The 18,887-nt window shown below is 42.6% G+C and overlaps 1 protein-coding gene across 1 annotated transcript in view; it reads left to right on the top strand.

The window, feature by feature from the left end:
• igf1ra (insulin-like growth factor 1a receptor) overlaps positions 1-18,887 on the top strand; it is a 69,520-nt gene that overhangs the window by 42,097 nt on the left and 8,536 nt on the right. The window contains exons 3-20 of the mRNA XM_035664882.1: positions 3,315-3,615; positions 4,614-4,750; positions 5,314-5,458; positions 6,164-6,372; positions 6,539-6,665; positions 7,348-7,583; positions 7,738-7,905; positions 8,039-8,246; positions 11,599-11,885; positions 11,996-12,138; positions 12,535-12,700; positions 12,793-12,895; positions 13,129-13,199; positions 13,288-13,517; positions 14,515-14,619; positions 14,940-15,099; positions 15,343-15,472; positions 17,483-17,617. Of these exons, the coding sequence (XP_035520775.1) occupies positions 3,315-3,615; positions 4,614-4,750; positions 5,314-5,458; positions 6,164-6,372; positions 6,539-6,665; positions 7,348-7,583; positions 7,738-7,905; positions 8,039-8,246; positions 11,599-11,885; positions 11,996-12,138; positions 12,535-12,700; positions 12,793-12,895; positions 13,129-13,199; positions 13,288-13,517; positions 14,515-14,619; positions 14,940-15,099; positions 15,343-15,472; positions 17,483-17,617 (3,061 nt within the window). The remainder of the gene's footprint in view (positions 1-3,314; positions 3,616-4,613; positions 4,751-5,313; positions 5,459-6,163; positions 6,373-6,538; positions 6,666-7,347; positions 7,584-7,737; positions 7,906-8,038; positions 8,247-11,598; positions 11,886-11,995; positions 12,139-12,534; positions 12,701-12,792; positions 12,896-13,128; positions 13,200-13,287; positions 13,518-14,514; positions 14,620-14,939; positions 15,100-15,342; positions 15,473-17,482; positions 17,618-18,887) is intronic.

Here is an 18,887-nt window from a genome sequence, read left to right as displayed (position 1 = left end):
GCCGATAATCGGGTTGGTGTGCGGCGGCCTTTAAGGACTTGGTTACCTGGTCACCACCTGTTTGACCTGTTATCCTCTGTTTTTTTCCTGGGCCATAAGAACACTTAACTCCAACAATCAGTGAAATTACCTCTCAAGTGCAATATGTAGACTGTCTACTGCAAACCTGGCTCAAATGAATAATCACATTTTTTCAGACACATTTTTCGAGTGCAATACTTATAATTACATTCACATGGAATAACTTGTGTGCAATATTACCCCTATTCTGGTGCAATGACATTGTATTCATTTATTAATATAGCTTATTATGCTTTCTATTCTATTCTATTGAGGCCAGAGAACGTCTGTTGTGTTCACTGGATATGGAGCATTTTTCTGTTGCTTTTATTTTTGGACTTGATCTTGCATTGTTTCTGGAGGGTGTATGGCGTCAATGTATTTGTTTTGGCTTTCCGTGCCACATTTTTCTTTTGCAGCACGTTACCATTGTTGTATTTGCTTTGGATTTTGGTATGCGTTTTTGAATTGCCATCGTTTCTGAAGCTGCAGCACGTTTCTCCTGATGGAAATGTTTTGGGCTGATATAGTGCATTTGCCCCTGTCGGCCACCGTATGATGGAATTTTCCAAACAGATTTCACCCCCTTTGCACTGTAAGATTTGACTGAATGTGAGAAAGCATGGCAGGTATTTGAGACACTGTCAGGAGTGGGACTGATCATTCCCCTTCCCCTGCTAAGCCAAGCTGGAGTTGGCACTGTGGAAGTGAGTGCTTGCTCTGCAGCATTGCTGTAGTGCACTGTCACGTTCTGAACCTATACAGATGTTTTGTAAAGCAACATGAAATATTCATCAAGAGATTAGCTCAACAGCCGGCTTCATTCTCTTGACTGATTCACAAAGCGAACCAGCGATGCTCCGACACCCGTGTTTAATTTAAAAGCAAATAAACAAGCAGATCTCCTTTTCCTCTTTCTCTCCGGCACACACAAATATTCACATACCAAGATGCATGTGCACACATGTCAGACACACACACACACACACACACACACATGCATACTCTTTTGTAAAGTTGTACTTTATGAGGATGGCTGAAATAATGTCACTGCAGACAATGATGTGAAATCACAGTTTTGCAAATGACAATAACACACATGAAAGAGAGTGGTGAAATGTGTGTTTTAGTGTCTGAGAGTGTATGATTGTGTGTGTGTGCACATTTCCTTCCAGCTCTGGCTTTGCACCAGGAGGCGGTTGCTAAGGAACCAGGAGTGCTGTGCCTCTTATTTCAGTTCAGTTCAGTGTAGTTCAATTCAGCTTTATTGCCCCTGTGGGGGAATTTGCTTTGCAGCAATAACAAAGAGCATAACAATAAATAGTAAACACTTAAGTCTCTAAATACCCAAACAACACAAGGGCGTGGGGGGTGGGGCCTGCACAATTTCTAATTGCAAAAAAATGCAGATTTTTTAACAAGCATAGATTTTTTTATCTGTTATTCCCCAAAGAAACCAAACCCTTGGCTCAGTCTTTCCCTGAACAGCTCTTTATCTGAGAGACTCCGCAAACAGGGAACAATCATTAGCAAAAAACACCTTGTCACCAGGCCTTTCACGATCATTCATACATACAACACACACATGCCAGGTGCTTTTTCTATGGAGTGGACTCATTTGAAACTAGGACACTCCTGCCTGCAGTGTGTCAAGATTAGTTAACAGTGGGAGTCATCTGCTTTCTTCACCTTACATCTGCTTTTTCAGAAGTGCTCCTCTATAAATAGGCTACAGTGAAAATGCTTTTGAACATTAAAAACAGATGCTTTCCATTTTCCACTTTTGTCTGTGTCACTGTTGATTTAAGTGTATAGCTGGTGAGATTATCAGAAATAGTTGGTGAATCTACAAACAAGCACTGATCTAATTTTCTTGTTTCTTCTTACCCGAATCAGTACTTTTGTCTTCTCTGTCTCAGAGTCTGGATTTGGAAAGACCTATTGTCTAGGGGTTTGAGGCTGATACATTAATGGTCATTTTGTAAGCTCTGTTAGATAAATCTGACAAACTGTCGGGATGCACAATCTGTCAAATGTACTATTTGTCTGTCCCAAGCTACCCAAAATGCTGTTATTGATAACATATTGTCGTGGGTTTTGGTTTCTTAGTGATGCACAGTAAACAGTGAGGAGGTTCTATTATTCATGTTGCTCAAGCTTAATTTGAAACACCCCACGCAATCATTTTACTGTCATTTCTTTCTTACAGCCTGGAAGGACGTACAGTAGTTCTTTCTTAGAGTGAGAGTTTCGTTCAAGCTGCAAAGTCTTTGTTCAATCTTAGGAATATTAATGAAATAAGATAATATATTCTGTTTTTTTTTTTATCTCACCAATCAACTGATTTGATTGATGATTTGGTTCAAAAACAAGAGGTGAGTAAAAATGTGCTAGCAGGAATTTGTTTTTCAAATTGCTGTCAAAGGATAAATACTATGGGTGATCGCATTAGATGTGATCACATTAAGTGAGGCCAGCTCTGCGCTTTACAGAAACAAATGGCACAGATTTTTAACCCTGCTGCCACTCCAGCTCTTCTGTGATGCTCCTTTCGCTCCACTGCGCTGCTGCTGGTCTTTTCACTTGTTGCCACCATTTCCATGTCATGCACACAAACTACGGTCACCACGAAACGCAAACGCCCCTATCATATCATAACTATGAAGATTATTTTCCAATCTGCAAATAGAGCCTCTTAAATGTTACACACTGGAGTTCATTAGGTACACCTAGGTAGAGCTAATGCGGTCTAATACAACAGTCCGGCAATAAATACTACCTTCTTGAAGGTTATACTGTTTAGTTTTTTATTGAAACAAGAGCCCTTGATTCAACTTTATGGTTATTTTGGAGGCTGCAGTTTGTGATGAGACTGAATTGTATTGTGTTATACTGACACTTGTTTCTATTATTCTTTTCCACTTCATTTATAGAAATGAGATGAATAACAGTATCACCCCTGTGTATTATGTAATACAATTAAACACTGGACCTAATAAACTTGTAACGGTATATAGTATGTACAGTATCTTAAATCTCATTTAATTTGTTTTCTGGCATGTTACCAAGCAAGCTATTCTACATTTGTAAATGACAATTTAAATCACAATCTGTGCTTTTGTATTAGTTTTGTATCTTTTTGACCTCTATCATCCTTGACTTTGTTGTGATAGCGTGCAGACTGTTTACACATACACACACACACACACACACCCAAAACTGACCTCTTCCCCATCTTCCTCTGTCTCCTCCAGTATGCCCAGAACACTGCAAGCTTGCCTGCACAGACAAGGGGGAGTGTTGCCACAGCCAGTGCCTGGGCAGCTGTACCGAGCCCAACAACGACATGGCCTGCTCCGCCTGCGTCCACTACCACCACGAGGGTCGCTGTGTGCCAGACTGTCCCCCAGACACCTACAAGTTTGAGGGCTGGCGCTGCATCACCATGGACCTGTGCTCTCAAGTGCACCTGCCTGGTGACACTCACTTTGTCATCCACAGGGGAGAATGTATGCCCGACTGCCCCTCCGGCTTCACACGCAACGAGACTAATCGGTAAAGACTTACCCTTCACTTCGAGTTTAGGGCCTGATGACTTAAAAATGCCATGCCATGTGTCACATGGCATGGCTATGTACAAAATATTAGGAAGAGCTTCTTAAAAGTAAGCGTACGTTATGTTTAAGATTTCTCAAGGCGTAAGAATTATTTAGATCTAGATTATTCTAGATCTATATTTGAACAGGATCATCATAACCTGATCTTTTTCACAGAGAGAGCCAGAGGTGTCAGTATTATTTCCTGGTTATTTTTTCTTTGAGTAGCACTACGGTTTCTCTTCAGTATTCACAGACACTAAAGCCACTCCTGTTCACTGTGTACTTCGGCATAATGAAATCATTTACATAAAGTATCCTTGAGCTTGACCTTCCGCTGACCTGGCCCTTACAGGTCCTTTTTCTTAAAGTAGGTCTCAAAGCTCGAAGTGCTAAAGGTTAAGAGCATGTTGGGCTTTTAATGATTCTGAGTTTAGTTTTCCTTGACTGTTTAGAGAGAGTGAAAGGTGACACTCACCACTTGTAGATTATACAAATTAAAACTAAAAGATTTTAAAAAGAGATACCGCTGCAATGTCCACCTGACATTTCCTTTGTTTGACATTAACTTAGAATAAGAAAACGTCTTTGTACGCAACTTTTCCGCCCTGTTTTGTCTCGTCAATTCCCAAACTTTCCATGCCGACTTACTGTTGCTGTATTTTTTTGGCCATACCAATGCTGTTTGTCTCTGAGGTCAATACTGTGAGTCACTCTCTCACGAGTTCAGATGAGGGCCCATAAAAGATTAAACTCTCTGTGTGAGAGGTGACCTTGTATCATGCAGTGAATTTATTTGCCTGAATCCTTTGGAATGCTTGGGAGCTAGGGAGTGGACCAATGATTTCAGGGTGAGGTAGAAAAGTTCACGTTAAGATTTTTGCTCATTCTTTTACAGTTTTTACTTAGGTCTCTTTCTTCTCATTTAATCCTTCCTTCTGCTTCTTCTGTATACAGTATGTTATGCAGTGCCTGCAATGGCCCGTGTGATAAGCCCTGCACATCCCCAGTGATTGACTCTGTGGATGCTGCTCAGTCCCTGAAGGACTGCACCATCATTGCAGGCAATCTGGACATCAACATTCGCCGTGGAAGTGAGTGCTCTTAACACCACATATACTGTTGATTTTGCAGTGTGAGGTAGCTTTATAGATCATGCTACATCCCAGGAAATTTTAGCGGACGAAACTACAACATCAGCAGCAACCACGCAGATTATACACACTAGTAGTTCTGTGTTCACAAAGATTAGCCAACAGTACATAGAATATATCGTACAATATGCTAGAGCAATCCTGTATCCTAACTCTACAGTTGGTTGCACATAACTGGCCAGCAAATATTGTGATTACTAAGACATAAATTGGTAGAGCTCGGTGGTCTACGCTACTGGGAGGCACAATGAGGGCCACCAAATCAACATTACATCTGCTTCCTGCACTCTAACCCAATTATCACATTATGCTATAATGATGTTTATTTGCTCAGTTGACCGTGTGGCTCACAAGCTAATCTCCCCATATGATAAGGCTTTTAAGTGCTCACTGATATTTGCATTAAGAGCTAGTCTAGGTGTCACAGTAGCAATAGAGGTCTCTGTGGATTTTAAAATGCGGCTTTCATGTACTATGTGTTTATGTTTATCCCCTGTCCTCAGATAACATAGCGTCTGAGCTGGAGAGCTTCATGGGATTGATCCAGAGAGTGACGGGCTATGTGAAGATTCGACACTCCCACGCACTTGGCTCGCTGTCCTTCCTCAAGAGCCTGCGTTACATCAATGGGCAGGACCTCATCGACAAGTATGGCTCGTCTGCACTGTTTGTCTGCACATTTTGCTTGTGAATGTGTGCATGCTTGTGTGCGGTGACTGAAGGAATAAGAGGACATGAGCAAACCACAGCCCAGTAGGGAGGCTGCCACCAACATATAATTGAAGTTACATAAATGTCAGAGTGACTTCTTGTTGAATGAGCATCTGTACTGGATGGTGGATGTGTACATAAATGTAAAAGAAATCATTCAGACAAGCTAGATAAGTGAGTATGGCTACAAAGCTGAATGGAAAGTCTCAGGTCTGTCACCACTGCCTTATCTCTGCTATCAGCAGCAGTCTTAGATATGAGGGAAAGTTTTTTTGGTAATGGCCAAAGGGGTCATGGGAAATCCTGTCGCCCTTCTTCTTGTCGTTTCTCCCAGGGTAAAGTTTCACTCAGAGGAATGCTGTTGAGGATGGCAAGCATTCCCTTTGCTCTGGAGGTGTTCTGTTTGTGTTACTTGGTCTGCTCGAGCTCAGAGTGTTAGCATGGCACTGTTTTCTGTTTCATGTCCTCTTTACAAACCCAGGCACTAACACCTCTGTTAGTGCTTAACGCTGCCACCAGGTGGCAAAACTTTTTTTTAGCCACATGCCACAACACCTCACCTTTCATGAAACCATAAAAAACACATTTTGTTCATCTGTATGAGATGGTTTTAACCTCCTCTTGATCTCCTTCCATTATCAGCATGTATGCGTTCTCCGCCATCAACAACCAGCACTTGCAGTATCTGTGGGACTGGAGCCAGCACAACCTGACCATTCTGAATGGACGTCTCTTCTTCCGTCGGAACCCCAAACTCTGCATGTCTGAGATCCACAAGATGTGGGAAAAGACGAACATAACTGTGAAGCCAGAGGAGGGGGACTTCCGTAACAACGGTGAAAGAGCCAGCTGTGAGTATACTCATATGAACTTTGACAGATTTTGAAGTTTTTGCTGTGAGTGATCTTTAAAGAAGAAACAATTTGTGATTCAATGACGGAGGTCATTAAAAACCCATGATAGGTTGTTTTCATTTTGTACATGTGTCTCATTGAGGGTCCTGCTCTGACAATACAGGTGAAAGTCACATCTTGAAGTTCAAGTCCAACAATACATCAAGCCATAAGGTCAGGATGATATGGGAGCGCTACCAGCCACCGGACTATGGAGACCTTATCAGCTTCATAGTCTACTACAAGGAGTCGTGAGTCCTCATTCACTAACTAAGTCATTATCCTTTCTAAAACACCATCATATTATAAAATAAACTCTACATTGGGGCAGAGACTCTACTTTGGACATGTTTCTTTAAAATCAGAACTTAAGGTTTCAAACACACAGGGTTCCTCTCAAAATCATTTCCATAATTTTATGAAGACAAAATCTTAGATGATAGTATCGGTTTGGTTTTTCATATTTTAACTCGATCAATACTAACTCTACTGTACTCTTCACATTACTGCCAACCATTTTCCAAAGGCGGTGTTTGAGCTTCTGCTGCTTTTGAGGCATTCTGATTTCCAGTAATCAATAGAAGAATTCCTTTGATGCAACATAAACTAAATTTACAACATCCTCTTCACAACATCCATGTGTGCTTACTGTTTTGAGATCGGTTGGTTTGATTACCTGGCAGATTTTCTTATTCAGCTGGAACACAGTGAAACAAATGGTAAACTCAAAGGTCGATAATCAATCAAAAACTGTATGGTATGCTTTGGAAAAATGGTTGGCAGTAATGTAAAATACACAACATTTGTAAATAATGGTCTAAAATATGCCAACCCATTGGCAAAGTCTGTGTTTTACTTTCATACCAACTGTTCTGAGAGGAGTAAATGTAATTTCTTTGTAAATGTCACAGCCATGTTTTGTGTCTTCACCAGCCCTTTCCAGAACATCACAGAGTTTGACGGCCAGGATGGCTGTGGCTCAAACAGCTGGCACATGGTGGATGTGGATCTCCCTCAGGATAAAAACATTGACCCAGAAGTCACTATTCATCACCTTAAGCCCTGGACCCAGTATGCTATTTTTGTGAAGGCCATTACCTTGCAGGTGGAGGACAAACACATTACTGGGGCAAAGAGTGATATAATCTACATTCGCACACGCCCATCGAGTAAGTCTGACTATCAGTCCAATACTGCAGTTGTTGATTATCTCTAATGCTGTTTGTAAATTTGCGATGGTAATGCAATCCTCTCACTAATTACTGTACCTGAACAGGCAACATCATTTTAATATAACATACCATGACTTTGGCTCTGTTGCAGTGCCGTCTATGCCCAAAGACGCCCGTGCATTTGCCAACTCCTCAACCAAGCTGGTGGTTAAGTGGTCACCTCCAGCTTTTCCCAATGGCAACCTGACCTACTACCTTGTCCGCTGGCAGCAGCAGCCTGAGGACAGGGAGCTGTACCAACACAACTACTGCTCCAAAGGTCTGCGTTACTAGTTCTATAAAACCATCTTTAATAACCATCTTTTGTATTCTCTGATCTCTCATGCCTGTATGTTAAATATGTTATATTAGATTGCTGCCCATCCCTAAACTCTTGGTTTCTCCTAAAACAGAGCTGAAGATCCCGATCCGTATCCCAGCCACAGGGCTCACAGACATGGAAGAGAACACCAAGCCCACCAAGTCAGACCTGGCAGGGGCAGACAAGGGCCCATGCTGTACTTGCCAGAGGACACCCGAGGAGCAGGACCGGGCGAAAGATGACCGCGTCTTTCTTAAAGTTTTCGAGAACTTCCTCCACAATGCCATCTTTCTGCCAAGGTATAGTAAGCCACAGATGGAGTGGCTATATAATATCAGCCTTACAGTGATCTCCTTAAACTGTTTACAGCTCCTGCTCTGTGCCTTCTTTCACTCTGTGGAGAGCTGAACTTGTTTGCCTTGATGGGTCGAAATGAGGAATGAAGTGGCGGCCCGGGTGTAATGGCTCCTCTGTGAAGCTGACAGAACCCGAGAATGGGGGCGTAGATGGGACCGGACGGGGACTGAGCTGGCCCGCTGGGTTCGGCCCTTTTTGTCGGGCGGTGCGGATGAAGAGACGTGCTGAGTAGGATCCAAAGCCTTCTTAGTGCGCTTGTGGCTTTCTGTTTCCATGGCAACCGTGGCACGGGGGGATGTTAGGACCTAGCAGGCAGCAATTTAGGCAACACAAACAAACCCAGGAGAGAGATGTGATTAAGGAGTCTGAAGGACTTAGTTTTGGCTGTGCACTCGTAGCTGCTTAGGCTTTTGTTCCCCACAATAGGGACTGACATCTGTGTTGTGTTATCATTTAACTTGTTCGTGGCTAAGGATGTTTCACTGTTTCAAAGAGTCCCGCTCTGTTCTTCGCCCACACTCCTTTATTCTCATGCAGACAGTCACACACAATCTGTGCATATTTACGAAACTAGGGCCATAACACTCTATCTCCAACATCCAGCACAGTGAAATATGAAGACCTTTGATAAACTTGTTGCCTCAGCAGGTATCTTATAAATCCATAGCTTTAAACGTTGCCTGGGAGCCTCCAAAGTTCATTCATTCGATTCATTCAGTGTTATGGTGCCCTTCTCTTTTCCTTTGCAGTGCTCTTGTGGAATTGGATCGATATGTCTTCGGAGGAAGAATAATAAAACATAGCTTTCTATTGTAATTGGACTCATACCCCCCACCCTTCTCCTCCTCCACTCTCTGCCTGTGTTGATTTGTTATAGTATAGCTGTCTAGGAAACAGGCGAGTGGCAGTTCCCGGGCCTGCAGCGAAGGGCTCAGCCTGTGTATGCACAGACTCTCCGCTGTAACAGAGCCAGCATTATTACAAACCACTCCAGGGAAAGGCCTCGAAAATCTGGGAGGTTTTTTCAAAAGTTCAGGGTTTAGACCCAGGGTGAGGGGAAAGAGGGCGGTTGAAAACAGAAACAGAAAGAAGAGGAAATGTTTTCCATTCTGTCCCCCTCCACTCACCACTCCACTCTCCTCCTCCCCTTGTACGGTCTCTTTGTGCGGGTTTTTTTTTTCTTCTTTTTTTTTTTCTGGAGCGAGACAGCTGCCAGGAAATGTACAGTGAATCCATCTGGAATTTAAATGAATGAGGGAAGAGCCCCATCAGCGCTAGAAGACAAACAGAAAGTAAGGAAGGCAGACTGATTTACTGGAGGAGAGGAGGGTGGTTGCACAAAGAGGATGGCTATTTGGGAGACCTTGTGGTACCATCAAAAAACCTTTCATCAGCTGACTGGATTTATTTATTTAAGTCGGCACCAGATGTTGAAACTCATGACAGTACATACAAGATGAAGTTACCTCTTCATCAGTCAGATCAAGAGATCTTCCGCTCTTCTTCGTGAGCCTGCCGTATGTGTTGCTGCCAAGCACCTAATAATGTGCCTTGCTTTCCTCTCTGGATTGCATTGCGTGAAAGGTAGATCTTTTTTTAGCAGGCGAGGTCAGGACACTAACTGTAGTAACTCACTAGTTATAAGGTCATGCTTCAGTCAGCTGAGGATCCTTCTCACAGTGTTAGGACTGGCCTGCTTAACCCATAACACTCTCATTGCACATACAGAAATTAGATACCTCAAGTTTTCTTTCATCTGGCCTCTCTGTGATGTATTTCTTTCTCTTCTTTAGCGATTTAGATTTACTAGTCTCACACATCTGTGTCTTTACTCTGGTGTCAGTTTATATATATATTTGATGTAGTAACAGTAGCACTTTTAGAGTGCTGGATTGTAATGCACCAGTCATAACCGTCAGAGAGGAATGTTGACATGTCAGTGCGACTGGTCTTTCCCACGGCTCCGTCTGTGTCTGCACACTCCTTCTGTAGGTGTATGTCTGCTCAAACACAACAGATGCTTGAGTGTAGCATTGCTCATTTGGGTCTCTCAGTTTAGCTTTTTATTCCTCCTGGGTAGAGCTGAAACGATTAGTCGATCAACAGGGAACCGACAGCATTCTTAAAATTGATTTATAATTTTTTAAGTTTTTAACTTCCAGCTTCTTAATTGTGATGATTTGCGGCTTTTCTTTGTTGTGTTTGATAGTAAATTCAATATCTTTGGGTTTTGGATTGCCGGTCAGAAAAGACAACAATTTCTCGTTGTCACTAGGAAATTGCCATGGCTATTATTCAGATTTGATCGACTAAACAATTAATCAATTAGTTGAGGACAAAATCGGCACATTATTTATAACCCTGAATCCTAAGCTGTTTCAAATGCTGTAATACAACCTAGCCAGTTGTTCATGCTCTCCATTACATTTCCAAACACCTCACAAGAGCTCTGCAAAGGCTCCATGTACTGTATATCACCTGCTGTCACCTGCTGTCAATACAGCTTTCATTTTCCATCTCAATCAGAGCTCAGGACTTTTCTCTTTGTCCATTAGTCTCAGTCGACTGTCCTGTGGGTTTCACAGGTAACAGTTAAAGGTAACTGAAGGTAAAGTGCCCTGTGGCGTCTGTTGTGCCACTGCTGCTGCCACAGTCACAGCTGTCACCGCCTGCCTACCCTCAATAATAACGATGTCCAGCTCCAGGCAGCTCCACAGCTCGTCATCTTCACCATGTAACCATGAGTCCATTCACCGCAATGCCCTCAGTGTCTTTGCTGAAAACTGGTCATTAGCAGTGAACAGTTTGTTTCATAATGTTGATATCATGAAAATATAAGCCATATTTTCTCTCTCCTTTTTCCCTTTTGGACTTTTTCATTGTTGATTGGGATATGTTGGACAGAAAGCTTTTTTTTATTGTTCTTACTGTGGAAAAACCTCTCTATGTGTCTGCCCTTTTTCTCTCTCTGTCTGTCCACCTCGCTATGATCTGTCTGACCTCATCCTTCCACACAGCTCCACAGGGAGTCGTCTGCAGCATCTGGACACATGGCGTGCGCGCACACACACACACACGCAAAGATATGAGACACACACTCACTCCACCCGGTTCAGCGATATGCTTCAGCTTTGTGAAAAATACTTTTGGGAGTTATAAACCTGCAATTATTTGTTACAATAGGATTTCCAGGACATACTGTAGATCTTTTCTTTTTTATTTTATCACCATTAAAGCGCTTACTACTCAAACTTTCTCACAGCAGTTGCATTCGTTTGTCCTTCTGTATTTCAGACCACCAGATCGTCGACGTAGAGATGTTTTCGGTGTGGCTAATAACACACTGTTTAATGAGGGTGTTGGTAGGGGCAACACCACCCTTGGCCCGGGTGAAAACAGCACAGATGGCATTCCTCCTATCAAGGAGTACCCCTTCTCAGAGGAGAAGAGTACAGCAGAATATTTAGACATCCCCAACCTGCGGCCCTTCACCGTCTACCGTATTGACCTCCATGCCTGCAATGAGGAGGTGGGGCGCTGCAGTGCTGGAGCCTTCGTCTTCTCCAGGACCAAACCTGCAGGTTAGTAATGTACCTGGATACAATGTGGCACAATATGCACCTTTAATATAACTCTCTTGCAGCATTTTGTAGGCTCAGTCTTGTAATAAGGTTGTATGTGTGTTTCACAGTCAGAGCAGACGACATCCCTGGAAAGGTGATCTTTGAGAGAAGTGACAAGGTTGAGGGTTGTGTGGTGCTGCACTGGCCAGAGCCCGTCATGCCCAATGGACTCATCCTGATGTATGAGATCAAGTTCCGTCTGGGGACTGAGGTAAGCCAAATCTTAAAATACTTAAAAATATATGTATATATATTTCTTGAAATAATAATTTGTGCCTGATATGTTTTGGGCCTTTTAATTAAGTACTTTATGTATATAAAATATGCGAGACTTTTGAAAGTTGCATATTGAGCTATGATTGGCCTCCAAACTCCGATATTAGCAGATGTGAAAGGAGTTGTCTAGTCTCAATCTTAGCACATTCATCATTCTGCACAGTCAAAAGCTCAAACATCTGAGTGAAGGACCAATAGGCAAAACACATATTTGAGTGGAGCGGGACTCATACATCTGATTCTCCCCCCTGTCTAGCATTTTACTACTACTACTCTCCTCACCTGACCTTGACTGTTAACCTTGACGGTTTTTGTGTTTGTTTCCTTTCAGCCTGAGAAACACGAGTGTGTGTCGCGACAGCACTACCGCGAGCACAGAGGAGCTCGGCTGACCAACCTGGGCTCCGGGAATTATTCTGCTCGTGTGCGGGCTACCTCACTAGCTGGAAACGGCTCCTGGACGGAGAGCGTGTATTTCTATGTACCTCCGCCCAAACGTAATGTGACATTTCTCACACAATAAATACAGTCCATTCCTGACACTTTTAGTCTGTGCTGATCACATTTATTTATCTGCTCTGACTGACAGGAGACGATGGTGTTACGTTCTACTTGGTCATCATAATTCCCATCATAGTGACACTTTTCATTGCCAGCCTCACCACGATTCTCTTCTTTGTGAACAAAAAGAGGCAAGTATCTTCATGAACATACTCTACACATTGCCAGACAAAGTCTCTTGATAATGTTGATCTACCTTGCTATGCTCATAAAAGTTAATGACCAGTGTAATGTTAATTAGAGTTAATAGGTGTTGTTTTCGTTAACATTCCCCTGTGGTAAAGAGTAGACTTAGAGAGAATTACACATCCCATCCACAGTCAAAGTTGCATGCTGACTAACTCTGCTATCTTTGTGTCAACAGGAATAGCGACAGATTGGGGAATGGAGTTCTTTACGCGTCTGTCAACCCAGAGTACTTCAGTGCTGCTGAGAGTAAGAATATCAAATATATTCTCAACTTTTCTGTTATATTTTAGTGTGTGTACATGGTGTTGACCTGCTGTCCGTTGTTTCATGCAAGTGTACGTCCCGGACGAGTGGGAGGTGGCCAGAGAGAAGATCACTATGCACAAGGAGCTGGGTCAGGGCTCCTTCGGCATGGTGTATGAAGGCATCGCCAAGGGAGTGGTCAAGGATGAACCTGAGACACGAGTGGCCATCAAGACGGTCAACGAGTCGGCCAGCATGAGGGAACGCATTGAGTTTTTGAACGAAGCCTCTGTCATGAAGGAGTTCAACTGTCACCATGTGGTAAGAGAGTCATGGACTAAAATAGCTACCTATTGCACTAGAGTGAGAAAAGCCTGAAATAAATGCAAGAAAAGCATCACTATATGGCTAAAAAAAACCAACACTTTGTTATACTGAACCCAGTTGCGAGACAGTCCTCCCTACAATCATTTTTTTCTAATTAATCTGCACAGAAACAGAGAGAAAGGTGTCAGCAGGTCACAAGCGCTGAGTACACCGTGGTTGTCTTTACCCAGGCAGCTACAGCCCGAGGCAGGGTTCAGCCTCCTGGAGATTGTGTACATTCTCTAATCAGCGAGATCACAGCATCATTAACTACGTTAAACGGATGTGTTAAAGATTTTCCCTTTGGAAAGCTGCTGTTACAACCTTTTTATCAAGTCTGGCTGCTAAAAAGCCAAACACTTAATTATTAAATTCAGTTTGAATAATTTAAAGGAAATTGATTTTTTACACTCGTCAAAGCAAGTTAAAAAGAATCAGTTTTTTTCTAATATAAGCATAAGATGAACATGTTTTGCTTGTAACCTAGAGTGCTTCAGAGGGAAGGTAGTAGACTACCTACTCACTATACATTATACTGTATGTTCATCTTTGTAGTTTGTTGTTTTTGTGGTTATTTCACCAGAAATTTGATATATTTAACACGAACAAACACGAAATCAAAGTTCACAGAGAGAAAGTCTTTTTCCAAAAATGTAATAGTTTTTTGTTGTTTTCTGAGGTGTTCCTAGAGCTGTTTCACCATTTGTTGTTAGTTTTAATGTTTTTTCCAGCTGTGAGCATCTCTTAAATTTCATTTTTGCATTGTGTTGTGGGAAAATTGTGTCAACAGCACACTCAAAAATATATATTTTTAGTTTGCTCACTGACTGTTATTTTATCTTGTCACTTTTTCTTTACAAAAAAACCTGCTTAGAATTAATGTGTAATTTAGATTTGGAGCACAGCTTTTGACTCATCCCTTCTGACCTGTGCTGTATTGTGATTGGTGTAGGTGCGACTGTTGGGCGTGGTCTCTCAGGGCCAGCCAACCTTGGTGATTATGGAGCTGATGACCCGTGGAGATCTCAAGAGCCACCTGCGCTCTCTGCGCAAAGAAGTAAGCAGCTTTTCTTCACACACAAACACACACACTTCAGCTCTATAACAGATGCTGTCTCTCTCTTACAGAAATAGGTGATGGTGTGAATTGTCATACACATACACGCTAATGTGTGAAGACACGCGCACAAACACATCCTGTCCCCCTTTCTTCCACAACCACTTGTACATTTCCACACACACAGCATCCCATCTCTCACTTTGTAATGCTGGACTGTAACCGGTGTCCAGTGTTGTGGAAAGCAGAAAAAGATGAAATGAACTATGTTTTTTGCTGCTCTTCACCCTCTCACCTCATCCTCTCTAACTCTGCCACAGAACTCTACCAGCCAGGTCCTGCCCCCGCTCAAAAAGATGATCCAGATGGCAGGGGAAATCGCCGATGGCATGTCGTACCTAAATGCCAACAAATTTGTCCACAGAGATCTGGCTGCTAGGAACTGCATGGTAGCCGAGGACTTCACTGTGAAGATTGGAGGTAAGTCAAGTTAATGCGATGCCATCAGCCTTCCTTGGTTGCTCAATGCTGAACCCGCTCTACCAGCCTAAAAAATAAGTGTTTGGATTTCAGTGACTGCCTGTAGCAGTGGAGTCTTAATGTAGATGTACAAAGGGAGGGAGGAGGTGAGGGAATGGATGAACTCTCAGGAGCTTCTTCTCCCACACAGAATGAGTGATATTTAGTGGCTTCCTCAACCTCTATTTTCATTTTTCTCTTCAGATTTTGGCATGACCAGAGATATTTATGAGACGGATTACTACCGAAAAGGAGGGAAGGGCCTGCTGCCTGTCCGCTGGATGTCTCCCGAGTCACTGAAAGATGGCGTGTTCACTACAATGTCTGATGTCTGGTATGAGAACACCTCACTCTCTTACACACACTAAGAAGCCTGCATTATACATGTATAAACCTTCCCTAATCCAGGGAGCTTGCAAAGTATTCCAGAAATGTCTACATATTGTGTGTCTTTGTGCGTGTGGATATGCCGAAACAGTTCATGCTGTTGAGTCAAAACTATAAAAACACACAGATCACTTCTCAGCCCATATTCTTAACAACATTCCTTACTTAACAGTGTGAACATGCATTTCCTGCCCTCCATCCTTCCTGTGTATGCTATGACAGCAGCTAGTAGATCCAAAACCATCAAAAATCTTTTGGTTTCCAGCTGGCCCGCTGGAAATTCCTCTGTCCGTGAAAGAACAGTATAGAACAAGATAAATCTTTTTTTTTTTTACGGACACATTTTTTAATGCCAGCTTGCGGTGAAATCTCAGCTCACAGTTCTGCCACATTTTTCTATCTGGGGAGATATTGTTGTAGAGAAATACAAGTGTTTACTAGCTCCCTCGCAAGTTTTTGTTTCCCAACTCAAAATGTCCCACGGGTCAGTCCCTAAGAGTGGGCTTAAACTGCTCCAGATGTTCTCAAATGATAGGTTGCAGTGCCAGCACAAACCCACCTCCACATTTGCGTACTACATCTTCCTCTTTGATGTTGTACAGATGAACTTAAATGTAAGAAGAACCCACTCTGGGCTCCTTAGGAATCCGCAAGTAGGTGACTTTTATTTTGTTGATCAAGAAAAGCTGTCTGAATGTGGCTTTGTCTGTCAGCACAAGGCTGTTTCAGCCAGTTATATGCAGTGTTGTAATAAGGCTGTTTTAAAGACTGTGGAGTTTACTCTCAGAACTCATGCCAGTGGTGAAAAAATGACTAGCAAGAGTGAACAAATATTGTGGTCTTTGTTAGTCAAGTTAAGAATTGTCCTCATGAATAGTTTCATAGTAACCTCAGTGCAAGGTAGCTTGAGGTGAAACTGAGGTGATGTTTACTATACTCAAGCTTGTCCTGCAGTAATGAAATCATTGTGATTCACTGACTGCTACACTGATACACAGCTCACATTTTTCCTAGGCTGCCAGGTTTTAGGTTTAACACGATGTCAACAAGGTTGTCAGGTTACAATTAAACTGTTGTTTACGGGTTACTAATAATAGTATTTAAAGCAGCACTGATAAGTTGTTTTGGCCACTTGGGGACATAAATCCACAACAACCTGAACAATACATATTTGTTTTAATAATGAATTTCAATTTAACACAAGTTTAGAATACTAAAGGCTTAATCAATTAATTGTTTTGATCTCTGGCATACACTGAAATAATACTGCCTTAAAAAGTTGAGGATCTGCAGAATTGGGTGATACTTCTTTGTGGGTTTGTTTTGCATAACCTCTCACAATCCATATTGTTATTTGACCAAATGTTAATGTAAAAAATATTAATTAGTGCAGCTTTTTTTGACTTGATTAGCTAATTAACTGCAACAGTTGCATTCCCACATTATCCACACTGCTGTTTGGTAGTTCAGCAAGGTGTATAGTATATACATCTTACCTAATTCCAGCTAGTAAGCACATTTTTATTAAAGAAAAAACCCTAAGAGGTAGTAAATAAACAATTTAAAGGTAAAAAATACTACAGCATGCTTTGAAAGATGGTTCATATAAATGGAAGGTTTACTGTACAAGATTTGTTGTAAGAGGGAACAGGAAGAATTCTGCATAGGGTCAACCACTTGTACTTAATAAAAGATGTTTTGTTCCTCAGACCTTCATCAGGTAAGATTCAATAAAAAGTGTTTTCTCTTTTTCATGCAGCAAATGCGTTGCAATAGACAAAACCAAAGCACTAGTTTTGTCCTTTTTTTAAATGTAAGATTTATTTAGAAGTAATAAACAAACTGCTATGATTGCTGGCCTTAACCACAGCAGTGTAAGCAGCACTGAATTAGCATCAGAAGAGAGGCAAAAATCTAAATATATTTTCCAAAACTGTTGTCTCATTTCTTACCGCAGGTCATTTGGTGTCGTACTGTGGGAGATCGCCACCTTAGCAGAACAGCCTTACCAGGGCATGTCTAATGAACAAGTGCTGCGCTTTGTCATGGAGGGAGGACTCTTGGACAAACCTGACAACTGCCCTGACATGCTGTAAGTCCCCCTTGTATCTGTGATCAATAACTGCAATAACTGTGTAACATCACCCATTTCAGACCTTTCAGGGTTTATGTTACAGCAATCTCGAAGGATGTATTGTTTTATCCTCTACTGCCACTGCCTTGCATGCCGTCTGCACCGTTAATATTTTGCCCCGGCGTCTATTTTAAGTTGTGGTTCCAAGTGTGTAGGATATCATGTGGTGTGTATGCTAAGGTAGAGCCAAGATGAGGCCTGGCATTAACGTCACAGGTTAAATGTGGCCCGTTGACGACATGGCCCGACGGTCAGCTGGCAGAGAGAATCCTCCTCACCCGCCAGCCTGGGCCCATAGAAGGGATGCCACGACCCGCGTGTGAAAGATGCCCCTCATTCCAGCCACCGGGAACGGGCTTGAGGAGGCCGATGGTGTCTGTCCGTCAGCGAAGGGAGTGGGAGAGACGAGATTTATTAATTCATTAATGAATCACCCTGGCTGTTGGAGAAAACACAGCACAGCCTGCTCGTCAGCGTGCAGCGCTGCATATATGCATTTCTCCTCTCCGTCTCTGACCTCAATAAGAAGGCATTCTGCTCTCTCTCCCCTCCCACTCTCCATGGCTGACCTCACCTTGAGAAAGAGAGCGCGAGTAGAAAAAAAAACACAAGGGTCGAGTGTTGTGTAGACACAGACCTCTGGTTTCTATGGCAGCCTGACTGTTTTGTCCTGATTACAGGAGTGTGTGGATTGTGTTACAGAGGTGGTGGCGGGGGGTTTGCCTCTCAGTCTGTGAGGGGAAGTCAGGCTGCTGCCGCTGGTCGATTCTCCTGTAGTGACTTAATAGAGATTTCCAAAAGACTGCTCAAGTGTGGTGAAGCCAGTCCATACACGTCCATACAAAGACAGACTAGAAAGATACAACAGGAGAAAGTGGGCCGGATAACAGACAGAGGGATGAGTCATATTTGGAGAGCTTTGAATGTCTCCTCCTTGTACTACTGCCTTTCCCATGGTCAGGTAGCTGTGGGTCACTGATCGGATTTCCCATGTTTCTGTCTAACATTTCAAGTCTCTCTCTCTCTCTCTCTCGTCTCTCTCTCTTAATCTCCTCTCGCTCTCCGCCTCTTTCGCTCTCGCTCTCGCTCTCTCTGTGCGAAATGAAAGACAATATCATATGAAACGTTGTGATTTCTTGAATGGAATGTGCAGTATCACTTACAGTGCTAGTATACATCAGGGTTTCATCACGCCAAGGATGATGCATGTGTGAAGTTTTGCAGGTCT

This window comes from Morone saxatilis, unplaced genomic scaffold, assembly GCF_004916995.1.
Source record: "Morone saxatilis isolate NCDOM2014 unplaced genomic scaffold, NCSU_SB_2.0 Contig2, whole genome shotgun sequence".
In the NCBI taxonomy this organism is placed as follows: Eukaryota; Metazoa; Chordata; class Actinopteri; family Moronidae; genus Morone; species Morone saxatilis.
Note: the sequence above shows the minus strand (reverse complement) of the source record. Positions and strands in the feature narration are given on the sequence as shown.